General features: G+C 39.3%; 1 protein-coding gene across 1 annotated transcript in view; it reads right to left on the reverse strand.

Annotated features, from left to right (window-relative positions):
• Positions 1-15,701, reverse strand: part of zmat4a (zinc finger, matrin-type 4a) — a 160,171-nt gene that overhangs the window by 42,125 nt on the left and 102,345 nt on the right. Inside the window, exon 5 of the mRNA XM_084945307.1 lies at positions 37-258. Coding sequence (XP_084801433.1) covers positions 37-258 — 222 coding nt within the window. The remainder of the gene's footprint in view (positions 1-36; positions 259-15,701) is intronic.

A 15,701-nucleotide genomic window follows, 5' to 3' on the forward strand; every position in this document is an offset into this window, starting at 1 on the left:
AAATGAACTGATGTACTGAAAATGTATTCATATTACCTTTCATCACTCCCATGTCCAGGGTCTTTCCCAGCTGCTCCAGGAGATCTGCTCTGGCAGCGTTCTTCTTGTGCTTTTTGCCATCATAATGTTGCTGAGCCATGCCAGGGTTGTTGAACCAGGCGTTGCATAGCTGGCAGTAGCGGTCTGAGTCACGGCGCTGTCGTGGGGAAGTCATAGGAGATGCTTCCGGGGAGGTCTTAACAGGACTTGGGGATGCCTCTGAAGGTAAAACAACAATGATACAGATGTCTCTTGGTGATCTAGTGATAGTTTTGTAAACAAAACAAATCTGCTAAGACACTACTACTTTTTAAATAATCTCCTTTACAGCATTTTACGTAATCTGGGAACCCCTTGCCTTATACAAAGCAGAAAATTTACATATTTGACATGACCACAGTACGCGACTTCACAGAGATAGAGCCCAGCAGATTTATTGTTGGGTCAATTTTCTCAGCCAATATTAACAACTCGCTGATCTATCGGTAACAACATTAAGAATGATTTATAGAGAAGAGAGAAACAACACTCAGCCATGAGTGTTGATGCTGCATAGCTTGTCCACCAGAGGGCACTTTGCAAACAAATGTTTGAGTGCCACAAACAAAGTAACCAGATGACGTGAATAGAGTCAGACAAGACATAAACAAGTAAAAAAGTAACTACACTTGACTTAAGTGTTAGGGAAATGTGATTATGCTTTTTTTTTTAAGGCTAATAAATTGGCATTTCAGGGTTGGTATCAGTTTGAAAAATAATATACTGATCAGTCTCCACAGTATCCGCCTCCAGTAAAGCATAATCACACTCTGATTTAATATTATTTCTAGGATGCTTTATGATAGAGTGTCCAGGACATTTGTCTAGCAGCCCACCAGTTTTACCTACAGTCTTTACTTTCCATATTTGGCTCTTCACGCAGATAAGCTGCATAAAATTACTATAAATACTTTCTTACACTAAGTCTGTGAAGGTTCTCAGTCATCCAGGTCATCGGAGTCTAAGGCGCTTGAAAGAAAAGCGTCTGGACTTCTTCAAGTTTCACGACGTTTCACCTCTGATCTGTGAAGCTTCTTCAGTTCTAAGAGCCAGTGGTGGAGAGTCCCAGATTTTAAGCCCTATGGGAGTGTCCGCAAGAGGGTCATGGACCCCCTATTGATCCTCTACCTAATCACACGGGCTAAAGTGTGAAAACAGGTGTGGGTTACAACTAGCCAAAGTTTCAGGTAACCCATTGTGAAACGTAGCCCCACCCTATCATGTGATTTACTGAGGTCATGGCCTGGGATGTGAGTGGGCAGTAAGGCGTCTGGGAGGGATCTCAAACTCTCCACCAATTACTCTTAGAACCGAAGAAGCTTTTTGGATGAGAGGTGAAATGTCTTCAAGGAAACTTAAAGAAAACCAGCCGCTTTTCTTTCCAAGCTCCTTAGACTTTCTTACACTAAGTTAACCTCAAATTTCAGAGAAAGAAGTACGACTTAAAAAAAACTAACAATGTATGATACAGCTTTAATTTCATATTTTTAAGAAACAAATACAAAGCAAAAGCAATCACAGTGACTTTAGTAAAAGATTGAAACACCAGGTCAACTTTTTTGTGTGTGTAACAGCTTTAAACATTTGGAAAATAAATAAAAATAGGTGTAAAACTCAAACAACAAAACAAAATAAATACATAACCACATATCAAATTATCTTCTAACTGGGACTCATAAACGTAAGAAGCAGATCTGAACTGTCTAACTAAGCTGTCAGAAATATGAAATCATTTCCAGTGGTTACGAAATGAAAAAGCTTGTTATTGTTCAGGGGAAAAGCACACTCTGACTTGCATGAATTCACTCTCTTACTTCAGGAGAATCTAAAACACTATGGGGGATTTTATTGTTTATTAAAATGGGCCCATTATGTTAGGCTTAACTCTCAAACCATTGGTAGCTTGTGGGCTAACTACTAACCTGATTTGGCCTCACAGTCAAATTTTCATCTTTATTATTCATACATTTTTGTCACAGATGAAGAAGAGGCATGAAGAGGTACTACAGCTTAAACAATACTCTAAGGTATTGCCATTCGACAATGGGTGCTAATTTGTACCCATGTGGTTTTGATTCAAGGACCACTTCTGATTCCTGGCAACATTTTTTAGTATAAAGTTAAAGAATGACTATTTTTTTGAAATATTATTATTTAATAAGTTGAAACAGGGAGGCATTTGTAAAATACTTGCTTGTTCTTACTGAACCCTTGAATCTTCTTTCTCTCATATCTGCCCCAGACAAGCAGCCAGCAAAGCAAAGACTGAACCTAAAACCTTCTTCCTGAATTTTGCCCAAATGCTTTTTATCAAGTCTAAGAGTTAAATCAATATGCTAACTTGTTTGTTTACTAGACCCCAAACAGACTGTCTCCTCAAACTGCAATTATTTAAACCAAGAAACACCTTTTAACTTCTTGGGAATATATGTACCCTTTTAACACTGGGCACAGTGTACCTGTATGGATACAAACAGACTTTTGACATTAGTTGTCATGGACTGACATAACTGATAGCAAAACAAAACAACAAAATTTAAGGACACAAATAATAAGAACAAGGTGTTCTCTGTGTTTCTAGACCATAACTTGATTTTAATGTCTGACATGACTTTTAATGCTTTTGAAATCCAGCTAATTAACTTGGGTTCTGTATCATCATGACACTTCATGTCTTTTTTGGCTTATGTCAAACAGTAAACATAATGTATAAGTCCTGAAAGGGTGCTGTGAACATAATGGTGATATAATAACCCAAAATGTCACATTTTTGCAAAGACAAATGTGAGAAACTATAAATGCTCAGGAAAAACACTGCCCAGGAAAAAAAATACTTTAAAATGAGCTACATTAGCAACATTTTGCCAGCTTTTTTAAAGCAAAGATTTGTAGCTGGCAGACAGAGCACAATGTGACGGCTTTAATGAGCACTGATCAGCGGCAACGTAACTGTGGCCGTGCAAGTGTAGCCCCCTGAATAACAAGCTGTTATCTCCATTAGATGCCTAAAGAGGAAAATCTAAATTCTACTTGGCAAACGGAAGAGAAGCCAGCTCTTCTTGGGGCTGCCCACTTGTGCCTTCACGCATGGATGACGGCATTAACACCCGAACGAGCAAAGTGCTGCAACAAGCACTCCCCAACACGAAGAAGCCCTATCAGCTTAATCAGTTTTAACGCTCCACTGCACAGCTCACCCTAAGTCAACATTTAGTTTTGTCCCATTAGCTTCCATTACACCAGTCAACATTTCAAAATAGCAAAGTCCAGTGAAAAACATGGCGGGAGAGAGGACGTATGGAGCCTGAAGTGTCAGGACTCGCTGTCTGCTGAGCACAGCTGGCCCTCAGTGAGGCCATTTGCATTACACTTTACATTCAGTGCTTGGCTCATTCGCCCCTCCACAGCAAAAGGATGTTATGTAGGATTTAAATGTTGGACTTTACGGTTATAGAGTGACCCCCACTATAATAGGCCAATGTAAACTGTCAGACTCAATTTAATCCCTGCAGCTGCTTTTGCAAGCAGGTCAGAGGTCAGCAGCATAACAGCAGCCCTGGAGCTGAGAGAAATGTAACGCCTTGCTCAAAGAGAGGGGATTGCATTTCTGCAACCCAAATATAAAGACTACTAGGAAATCTATAGGCAGACTAATGCAGCCTCGGATTAAAGCAGGAAAAAAAGCTCTAAATTTACGAAGAACTAAAAGCGTAATACTCAGATGCAACACTCCCCCAAAAGCACAGCTCTTGGTATCATAACATTCAGGCGATTTCCAGACACAGTGATGACAGAATGAAAGAAGTTAGAGCGAATGGGAACTCAAAAGAGGTTAAATGTTTACTGTTTGCTGAGATAAAGACGTGAGAGAACAGAAAGAAGGTTAATTATTCTCACAGTACACTTCTGCACTCCAGACTGTTCAAAGAAAGGCAGCATCTCAAATATTGTTTTAAATTTAATACAGCAGTTTTGGTAAACATGTTAGTTATCACTACAATGCTGTCAACATCTCTCAAGTTGTTTATCAGTTAAATGGAGAACAAAATAAAAAGTTCATGAGAAGCAGTGCACACATATTTAATTGAACACCTGTATGTAGCTAATGACTCTGCAGAAAGCCTCAGGATCTGCTGACCCCACTCTATCACGACTTACCACTAACAGTTGAACATGGAAAATTTAGTAGTAAGGAAATTCAAAACTGGACTTTTGCACAGGTAGCATCTTATTATAATACCACTCCTGAGAGCGAGCCATTCTTTCAAAAATGTTTGTAGAAGCAGCCTGCATTTTATACACCTGTGGCCATGGAGATGATTGGCACATCTGAATTAACATCTTATTTGGATGCAGGAGTGAATTTACAGTGCTTCAATCTGCCCACAGTTGCTGCTCATCTGCAAGCTGCTTTTCAACCCACCTCCTCCTTTCACACCTCCCAGCACTGGGCCGTACCACCAGATACAAATTATTGCAGATAGAAATGTCAGCCTTGTTTTGACTATAGTGGTCTTGACAGATTTCTGGTAAGTGGCTCTTAGATTTCTGTTGCACGTCAAACAGCGTTGATTATTCGATTAAATTTATCGCATGTGAAAAATTCCCAAAAGAGGAGAGACTCTGGAAAAATAATTTGCTGCAAATAGTCAGGAATTAGAGGGGCATGATTATATGGCCTAAGCAAAGAGTATTTATCATCATCAGTGCAGCCTCTCCATATAGTATCTTCCTCCAGCAAAGCATAATCACACTCTGATTTAATATTCTTTCTAGGATGCTTTATGACAGAGTGTCCAGGCCATTTGTCTAGCAGCCCACCAGTTTTACCTAAAGTCTTTACTTTCCATATGTGGCTCCTGACTCATAACACACTGTGTTATTACAGGATGGGTCTTTGGCATCAAATAACCCAGCAGGCACATAAAGGACTGAAAGCCTTTCCTCCCATTTAGAGCATCATTAAATCCACACTGTTAAACACCCCTCTGTGCTTTGATTGAGGGTTCAGTTCACTTCAGAAGGCAGGGGTCGTCACCATCACTAAGAGACAGATGGCTTCAGCTTGATGTTGCACCTGCTGTGTAAAGGACACTTTAAACTCAATGAAAAGGGCCCTGCTTCTCTATGTTACAGGTTTAAGTATCATCTGGATAAAAATGGAAAGTTTTTTTCCGCAGAGATAAAATCGAGAGCTGAAACATTGCGCTAAGCGCAGAGAGCGCAGTAAAAACTACTATCTGGGAAAGTAGCCTATTTTTTGTAGAGACTTAATGATTTTGACAATGATGTCTGAAACGAACATTTTTTTAAGAGACAACCGAGTGAATCATCTGAGCCTGACGGTCTTGCTGTATCAAGTCAAACAGACACTACACATTCCACATTTCATACTAGCAGCCTCCTAGCTTCTTAGTCCAACGACACACACACGCAAACACACGCAAACACACACACACAGCAGCTGTTTATTGGCCTGATAGACCCTGTACTGTCTGCAGATTCACAAGAGGGGATGCTACACAGTGGTAAACATGACTCTGGCCCAACATTTTTGAGACTTGTTGGCATTAAATTCAAAATGATATAGTTTTCTTAAAATGGTATGTTCTCTCAGTTTACGCATTCGATATGTTTTTTATGCTCTATTGTAAATGAAATGTGGGTTTGTGAGATTCGCAAGTCCCTGTGCTTTTTCTGTCCTAACTTTTTCAGATTTTGTAGTTTGTAGGTTCAGATTGTTAAAAAGAGCATGCAGGTTTACAGAAGCATTTTCAGTGTCAGCTGTTAACTTGTACAGTTTTTCTAATTGAAGTTTTATGCTAGAAAAACTGTACTTAAGAAGCTTGACAGTAAAGCAGGATGTTGCAGAGCTCTGCAGGGTCTAGTTTTGCAGGTTTACTCACCCTGCAAACACAGAATTTAGCTCTCAAATCCACTCTTCTCTGTGTCTGTGTTTCTCTCAATCCCAACCAATGACAGCAGATGGCCACCCCTCCCTGAGCCTGTTCTGCAGGAGGTTTCTTCCTGTTAAAAGGGAGTTTTTCCTTCCCATGATCACAAAGTGCCTGCTCATAGGGAGTTGTTTGATTGTTCTCACAACCTGACAATATAAAGCACCTTGAGGTGACTGTTGTTGTGATTTGGTGCTATATAAATAAAACTGAATGGAGAATCGAACCGAACTGAATCAACCAGTTATTTAAAGACTCAAGACACGAGCCGTTGCCAAACTCAAATAGGCAGGTAAATAGGTTTTGGGAAACAGTTATTAAGGGGCTGCATACAACAGCTAAGGACAGATAAAAGAGCAGGTGGGCTATCAGTCATGTAAACCTATAACACTGATACCAAGATGTTAGATAAACCCAAAGTACAGTTGGATCCAATGCTTGACAGATGCTTTTAATGTCAAACTCCTGATAACAATAGAGGCAAACTCTGCTGATCTCACCAAATCAATATAATCTGTCCTCTGGGCACCACGAATATGCACTCACCGGCCACTTTATTATGTGCGCATGTGTAACTGTTCATCAGTGCAAATATCATATCAGCCAATCACCCGGCACTTGACCATGTCTACATTTAGCCATGTAGACATGGTTAAGTTGATCTGCTGGAATTCAAACGGAGCATCAGAATGTTGAAGAAAAGTAAGTGACTCTGAACGCAGCATGGTTGTTGTTGCCAGACTGGTCTGAGTATCTCAGAAAGTGCCGATCTGCTGGGATTTTCCTGTAAAACTATCTCTAAGGTTTACAGAGAATAGTCAGCGAAAATATTCAGTGAGCGGCAGTTCTCTGGGTGGAAAATGCCTTGTTAATACCAACGGTAACAGGACAATGGCAAAAGTGCTTTGCGTTTATAGGACAGGAACAGTTACTCACATAACCACTTGTTATAACTAAGTTATGCAAAAGCATCTCAGAATCCACAAGCCATGCAACTTTAAAGTAGGTGGGCTACAGCAGTAGAAGACCATGGCAGTTTCAACTCCTTTCAGCTCAGAAAAAGGAAAATGAGACTATGCTCTCCTAAAAAATTGGATGACAGAAGACTGGAACATGCCTGGTGTGATGAGTCATGATTTCTGCTGCAACATTGTGATGGTAGGGTCAGATTCTGGTATAGAAGTGCAGCTGTTAGCACAAACTTGCACAGAAATGCACAGAAAGACCTCTGCTCATCAGCTGGGATATACCTGTGTGAGGTTTGCATGTTTTCACGATTGCACACGTACCCTGTTCAGGTTCTCGCCTCATACTCCGATTTCCTCCTACAGTCCAGGTTCTAGCCTGCTGTGGATGTGAGAGTGACTGTGGTGACCTCACACCATATACTCCAGCCCAATGCCACCCTCAATGAGATAAGCTTTTAAGAAAACGAATAGATAGAGTTGAGGTGTTGGATTAACCAGAGATCACAGGAGAAAACTAGCCAAAAATCATATGAGCTCCTCTGGTGTTGATTTAGACAACAGTGAGAGTCGGTTCTCACTCCTAAGTTGTCACATGCGAAGGACCGATTGGACTTTAACCCCAGTTAAGCTCAAGCACCATTTTCAGTGTGCAGGGTAAATCCTGTGAAGTGGGTGTACTGAAACAAAAAAAGCAAATCAAATGTAAAAAGTGATTCAAACAGTCAAAAATCGGCAACTTAAAACCGAATGGAAAGCACAAAGCTCAAAATAAAACACCTGAGGAAAACAGACACCTCCATGCAGGCTTTTCTGTGGACACACTCATGAGTCATTTTTAGTCACATTATTCTAATTTAGTCACATTCAAGAGTCACACATTGTATCACCGTTCCTCTTCCCCACTGTTTTTCTTTCCCTCTTTCTTTCTCCCTTTTCTTTCCCCCAGTCATGTCTGTCCCGTGTGTAGCAAGTGAAAATAAAATAAAATAAACAATAAAAGCAAAGGTGAATCAAATAGACCAATACGGCAAGGCCGGGATGGTCCATTTGGTAAAGTAAATCCGTTGGACAATAATTCTGATGGCAAAAGAACCAAACGGAATAGGCGGAAAAAGAAGAAAAAAAAAAAGAGTCACACATTGTGCTCAGCCTGCATTATGAACAGCAGTTTGCTGTAAGCAGCCATTTTTGGACACTAATATAAATACAATTCATACATTATACATCGTAATTTGTTAGGGACTTTTTCAAACATGTAGAAAGAGCTGGGAGGTTTTGGTTTTTTGAGGTTTTGACACCACAGTTAAGGCTTTTGCTGTTTGTTGCTGGCTGTGTCAGCTCCCAGTTTAAAACTAATTTGGATTTATTTATGCAGCTCTTCTGCTGCTGTTTGTGTGAACACTTCTTTCATTACTGACCAGCTTAGTAAGAGAATACCAAGAATCCATTAAAAATAAAATGTACAGCACAGCAAGGCAATCCTTTCATCTGCTCAAAGTCGAACAGAAACACACTTCCGTGTTTTCACTAATGCAACAATTTATTTTCAGCTGAAGCAGAGTGTCTCATTTTGCCCCCCATGGCATTCCTTATAAGCAGACAGAGAAGCAGGGCTGTGTAGAAATCTTCTAACTCTTAAAACAGAGTCATAAATCTAAAGAGATTCCGCTTCTGTGAGAAGACGGGACCAAAGTGCTCCAAATCCATTCACTGACCCTTTCCTACAATGAGGATCCCTGTTGTGCTTTCCCTCACCCCTCCACCCTCTCTGAATATAAACCCTGCTGACATGTACCACTCATAAAATGTTTTCTCAGATTTTCAGAAATCTCTGAATGGAAAGCAAACAACACATCTTCATACTTGAAGTTAATTATCACCCTCTGTGCACTGCGGACGATTTGTACTTTAAAATGCTTTAAAGTGGAAGGGGGGGCAACAAGTGTACTAAGCCTGCTGCATTTGAGACAATTCTGAGTAATAAACACAGAAGACTTGGGGGCAAAGCTGCAGTTTGTGCAATTCAAAGCTTGGTCCATGTGTTTGGAAAGGAGGCTTGGTTCCCATTGCAATTGGAATACAGGCTGAACCAAAGACATCCTTTAACTAAGGGGTGTCGAAAAGAAGACCTGGGGGCCTGAATTAGCCCACTGTCCCACTCAAAGGCTTTGAATATGAAATGTAGACGAGTGCATACATTTTGAGCTTTTAACTGTACTTTTATATGTTTTACAGATTTTCCACTTTTAAATACCTCCCGTATGGTCAGTCATATAACACCAAAGTATTTAACAGATAAAACATAAAAATTAAATGGCAGAAACATTACTTTTTTTACTATCTACTACAGAATTGTGTTATGTTTGTTTCTGAAGTGTGTTCAGTTTTAAAAAAGATCATTTTCTGTGAATTAACCACAATTTTTTATTTATGTAATTTTACATTTGCCATATACAAAAACTGAGACACTGTTGAAATTGCATTTTTTTAAAAAAAAATTAAGACATTTAAGACATCTTAAGGATTAAAGACCAGTGTGGGCTGTATGTGGGCCACAATGTAAAATGAGTGACATCCCTGCTTTAAATGCAACAAACAATAAGCTGCAGTAAACTTTACTGCAGCCTAAAGCTGATGCTTAAATTAGCTATGAAAAATGCAAAATATTCTCTGGGCAAGATTATTTTTATAACTAAAGTAAAAGAATACATGAATACAGCTGCTTAAGTTTTATCACATCGTCCTGCAGCTGCTGTGAAACATTTGAAGTCAGGCAAAGTAAAGCAGGAGGCCACAGAAGGTAACAGACGGGTCAAATGATCCGACTCGGTGTTGCATTGCTAGTTGGCTGTTTGAAGATACAGAAATCTTTCCTTTCTCCCACAGTCTGCGCTTTAAAGAGGGACACTTTAAAATGTGTGCCGCATGAAATGAAACAGGCAATTATCATCAGTGCCACTTCTCTGACATTCTATGGACAGGAAACATAATTACAAGTGTAAATTGTTTAAAACATATAGCAGATTTTCTATTCAGCTTTTCTGTATATATTTATATACATTAAACTCACAACAATTCCTTACTCCATCTGTACACTAGACTGCAAACTTGCATGTGAGGATGATTGCTTGGGCCTATAAATATCTTCATCATATCTGTCATTTGATCTGTAATAAGATGCCAGAGATATCTGACCTGATTAAAGCAAGGCTTGGGGTTATATGAGATTATATTCACATAGTTTAAAATCAGGATTTTCTAGGTGTTTATCCTCCTTGACTCTATAAGTCGTGACAGCAGTTTATATCTGGCAGGCATTACATCTGATATTGCACAGATATCAGCTATAGATAACACACAGATAACAGCGAATAAGCAGAATAGGGTAGAGCAAAGACATAGGAAAAAAAAATATGTGTGTGTGTTTGTTTGTGTCAGCATATAGAGAAAATTTAAACAACCACTGTAAGCCTTTTACATTTATTTACAGGTAACTTTTGTTTCATGGTGACTTCACATTACTGACATCACCGCTCTGTCTCTCGATGTCAGCACTATAAACCCAGTGTGCTGCTGAGTCCACCTCTGGTTTAGTTAGTTCAGCAGAATGAGAAAGGCTTCAGGATGGAAAATTAAGTTTTTGAGTAACCCTTGCAGGATGTTTTCTTTTTTTTATTGCCTTTGTTAAAGTTGCTGATGTTGTTCTATTTATTAAAGTTAATACATCTTGTAGGGCAGTCCAAACAGAATGACTAGGTCACATTTAAGAAGTATGCCTAGCAGATGGCGAGGTAACTAACCAGATTTACCAACGGGTTGCACCAGCACAAACTGGTTTAAAAACAATTACTGTCAGTACTTGCAGAAACACTGCAGTTAGGAAATTGTGTGCAAGAGGTGGGAAGATTCTTTTGGAAGTTTTTTTTTTATAGGGTGAGGAATACACACAAAATGATTTACAACCATTTGTGACACGCAATTTACTGCTAATTAAACTGACAAAAAAACACGTCTTATTTTTTTGTGCAAGCAAAGTGAGACATTTCTCCATCTGTGCCAATTTATCTGGAATATCAGATGAAGTTGTGATTAAAACGCACAGATTACCAAACCAACTACTGCTACATTTGCTCAGTGAACTCAGAGCCTAGACCTAGAACCCAGAACCTAAAAGAGTCGCACGATACCAGCGGCAACTGAACTTCTTGTAACTCTTCAACTTTTAGTGCCGGGTTCTTTCCAACATACTGTGGTTCAGCAGCAGGAATTTCACAGCCTGTGCAATGGGTTCAACACAAAATTGCTGAAGTGCGGAGAGAAAGGAGGAATGGTGACGTTGACTTTGTACCCAATACCGAAAATAACCAAGCCCTGGATGGACGTCGATCTGATCAATGCATTTACATGAACAAACTCTAAAAACACACTTTTCTTTAACTAAGTTTTTATTACAGTCAAATTTAACCGTTAGAATTTCAGGACCATGGACAGCGCACATGGGTTTTGCATTAGGCTTCATGCACTTTGACAGTAAGGGAGCTACAGATACACACACACACACACACACACACACACACACACACACACACACTAACACTGAAATAAACTGCAGAATGGACTGCCATCATATTGTCTCACAGCTTACAGTTATACACTGGAGCCAGACAATTACCAAAGCCTGTTTTGATTATAATGACTCTACCGTACACTGTATGCCCTATATTTATATGCTTTTCTGCACCTGTCCGGTTAGTTTACTGGGAGCTGAATATCATCTCTTAGTTTGCGACCTTGCTCAAAATTGCTCTGCTCTTGGTAGATTGGGTATGTTATATTCAAATGAACTGACAGCACCTGTGTTTAGAAAACAGCATTATTTCTCTAAATCACCTGCAAAACTAATCACACCTGTCAGCGCTGTCTGGGGATTTGCGCTCACACAATACTTTACCACAGTGACTTTCTAAAATGCTCACAATAACACTACTGGCATTTATCAAGAGTTTTAATAAATTGCCACCTTGTCCCCAACTCCCACCCCTAAAAACCTAACAACACAGAAAAATAATCTGGGTTTTGGCACTAGATAAAAGGTCTGCGTATGACGAAAGTTATAATAGTTAATTCATAAACATTGTTGCTGAAATGGTTGTTTCAAACTCCATGCAAGAAAAAGATGTGTGTATGAAAATACAATTTAGTTAATCAAATGTAATGAAAATCTTTTGTTCTAGTGCTGATTACAGTCAGTCAGGACTTAATAATTATGACCACGTAATACGGCTCTCTTCACGTGTTCCATTCTAATTGCTCCACTTTCATTTTGCTCTCAGAGCAGAGCTGCTGCAACACAATGAAAGTGAAATCCATCAAATGCAAATGTGTGAATGTCTAAAATGCTGCAAATGCTTAAAGTGTCCCATTAGATAGTTTGAGAAACAGCAGGGAACCACAAGGCAATATAAAAATACACGAGCTTTAAATGTTGCTGTTATGATTCACGCAGGCTTGCTGTTGATTATATGTTAACAGACAAAGACATTTAAAGTCTTAAGATAATGTCCCCAGTTAAACGTAATGGAAGGGGAACAGCTATTTTACAATATGAACAATTTAGTTCCAGATTTCTCTAAATCACTTCTCAGTAAATCAGTGCAGGAGCAAAACAGCCCCACATTAAGCTGCAGATGTTAAAGGAAACGCAGCTCATGCAAGCTATTGTGCTTACGACACAGACGATGGGAAACAAGCCAGAATTTGGAAATAGCGACTGAAGAAATACAAAAATAAACGTGGCTGTGATTATATAAAAGTACTAATGACAGATCAACGCTCGTTTAGCCTGCCTCCGCTCTAAAATAGAAATTGTATTGCAATACATTGCAACACCAGCAGTTCATTCAACAGAAAATGTGTGCAGCTGAGCATGATCTATGTGGGTCAGTGGAAATATTCAAATTTAACACAACGGTGCCCAAGTAAAAGGGCAAGCAAGGGTTACTGGTTAGCTTATAGAAGCTTTGTGTAATTTTGTGCCTGCAGGTAAAGCATTAAAGATTAATTTCAACTGTCAGATGAAATTCTCGCATCTTCAAAAAGTTTGAAATTGAGAACAATCGCTTACGCAGGACTTTTCCGTGTGTGTGTGTGTCTGTGACTAGAGATTGATGACAGTGCATTTCTCGAATGTTCATCGTGGGTTTTCGAATAGGCATTTTGGGCACAAGAAGATGATGTACAGCATCTGTTCAAAGGCAAAAATAACATCAAGTAAAGTTTATGATGCTCTCCCACAATGCTATAAATTCTCATTAGTGTTATTGGAGGCTTTTTTTCACAGCATGTCCTGTGTGGACACCAAAGTCAGTGCTTGGAGAGCTAGAAGTTTTTGCAGCTGTATGCTGGCTGACAGCCAGCAGAACAACAACGCATCCCGAGAGGCAACTGGATCAACAGAGTCGGCTGATGTGACTTATGCAGAAATCAATAGCTGGGGCCTCTCGGCACCCTGGATTTATCTTTATGACATTATGTATTTGTGACAGATCTGGGTGCCTTTAGAATAGAGAGGATTTAAATTACACTTCCACAGGATAAAATAACCTAAGCTAACATTTCTTTTATTTCAGCAGGATTGTGGTTTTTTGGGTAATGAAAACTCAACATTTTACTAATAGTTTCTTTTTCTTCTGATGGTTTGAACCCATCTGTAATGAAACAGACACAAATAAAAAACAAATCCACTGTGCTTCAGGGTAATATATGAGTCTAACGTTAATGGAACGGTTTCATTTCATTTTATTTCTGTCATTTTCACACTAAAAAAGATGCAAGAGAAGCACCGAATAAGTGATTTTTTCAGTGATACAAATGATTCCCCAAAAATGGATGTCAGCAACTTCAGTCAACAAAACTTAATGTGTCTGTCAGGTGGAGAAGAGGTTCCATGGTGTCCTGGTACTTTGTTGGATGTCAGTGCGATTGATAGCTGTGCCTCCTCCTCTTTTGGCTGAGACGGTTCTGCCTCTGTTCTGAACCATTGGCCACAGATGGCCTCGTTAATGGCTATGTCTGTCACTGACATGTGGCAGAAAGAAAAGCAAAGGGTGCTGTCTGAACACTACATTAGAATTTCTCAGCAGTCACAATATCTCTAAAGTACAACTACAACCAAACAGTCGTGAAGTCCTCCGAAACTAAAGTCAAGGTATCTCTTTATTTCTTTGGATGTTTGGGCTATTAAACTCTAAACAGATATAATTATGCCATTTTGAACAGTCTGTTTTGTTTTTTTTTTGCATGGTGGTTAGAAGCATTGCCTCAACAGCAAGAAGGTTCAAGTCCACCATCCGGTCTGACTTTGGTCTGCATGCTGGGATAGGCTCCACCCTCCCAATGACCCTGAACTGAATAAGAGTATGGATGGATGTTTTTGAACAATAAAGCACTACAAAGGTTTCCAAACATTTCCTGTTAAACCTGAATCATTCAAATTAAGCCACCAAACTAAAATCATGTCTATCCCCAGTTTTTTACATCACTAATCAGCTGTCTGCAGTCAGTGTGCAATGTATATTAACAGCATAGTAGATGCTAGACATAGACATACATCTTCATTGGCTGTGTTCTTGGAACTACCTTCCACTGCATTACAACTGCTAATTTTGTTTTATTATACTGTTTAGTTAATGTTAGATGTAGGCTATTTAAGGTTAGAAAACATCACAGTCTGAGATAAAATACACAATTTTTCAACAAAAAGCCCTTTGCTTTACATGAACTTCTTAATACAACTGATAGATATTTCCTTAAATAAACACGGCTGTTCGCTGTTTATCACTCATCACAGTAAATGAGAGATTAGAAGATAGACTGAGCTACCTGCTGGCGAGATATAAAGGAGTGAAAACAGCCAATAATGACCAACAAGATTAGATCCAAATCAGGATTAAATTTAAACCTTTAGGATCTGAACATTTAGGCACCATGCTATCGTGTAATGTTATCTGAAAAGTCTGTGCAGAACTTTACTGAATGCTCTCTGCCCAGCCCACAGAGTCATTCTGTGTTTGTCACTGGATCGTAGCTTTTAGTCCCATCTGTCTGCTCAACCTGTCCCCCACTAACCAGTCTTGCCAGTCTGCCCTTCAGTCACAGTGCCCTCTGGAACAGTTCAGCTAGTCTGCTCTGCCTTTGGACCTGCCTGACTTGTCTTGATAGGCTTTGTGCCTGAGGTCTTCTTCCCAGTTTTCCAGCCAGTAGCCTGTCCTAACTGTCCCCAGTTGGCTGATTTGCTTGGATTTTTGTGTCCTCATGCATTTTTAATCTTCTTCTGTTTTTTTTCCCTGGAAACTTTCCCTGGGACTTTTTTTTTTTGTTTTTATTTTCCTTTTTTGTTCAGCAACACTGTTTTTCTTCATCTGTGAGGCTTTGCTACCCCCTGTAAGTTTTCATTCAGACTTTTTGTTCTTTATTCAATCTGAGCTCTTAGTGCATTTGGGTTCACACTATTCTGCTTTAATCAGTTTTACAATAGCAGGAGGGAAATAACATCCTCTATAAATATACCAGACATTTCCAAACAAAACATTTATATTTTTGTAAATGGATTTTAAACAAAAGTCTGATTATTTATTTATTCCCATTCTTTTCATTTAAGTGTCTAAGAAGATGTCAGAAATAACAAACTGCATACATGTAA

This window comes from Perissodus microlepis, chromosome 12 (assembly GCF_051167445.1).
Source record: "Perissodus microlepis isolate ML-2025 ecotype Zambia chromosome 12, ASM5116744v1, whole genome shotgun sequence".
NCBI lineage: Eukaryota > Metazoa > Chordata > Actinopteri > Cichliformes > Cichlidae > Perissodus > Perissodus microlepis.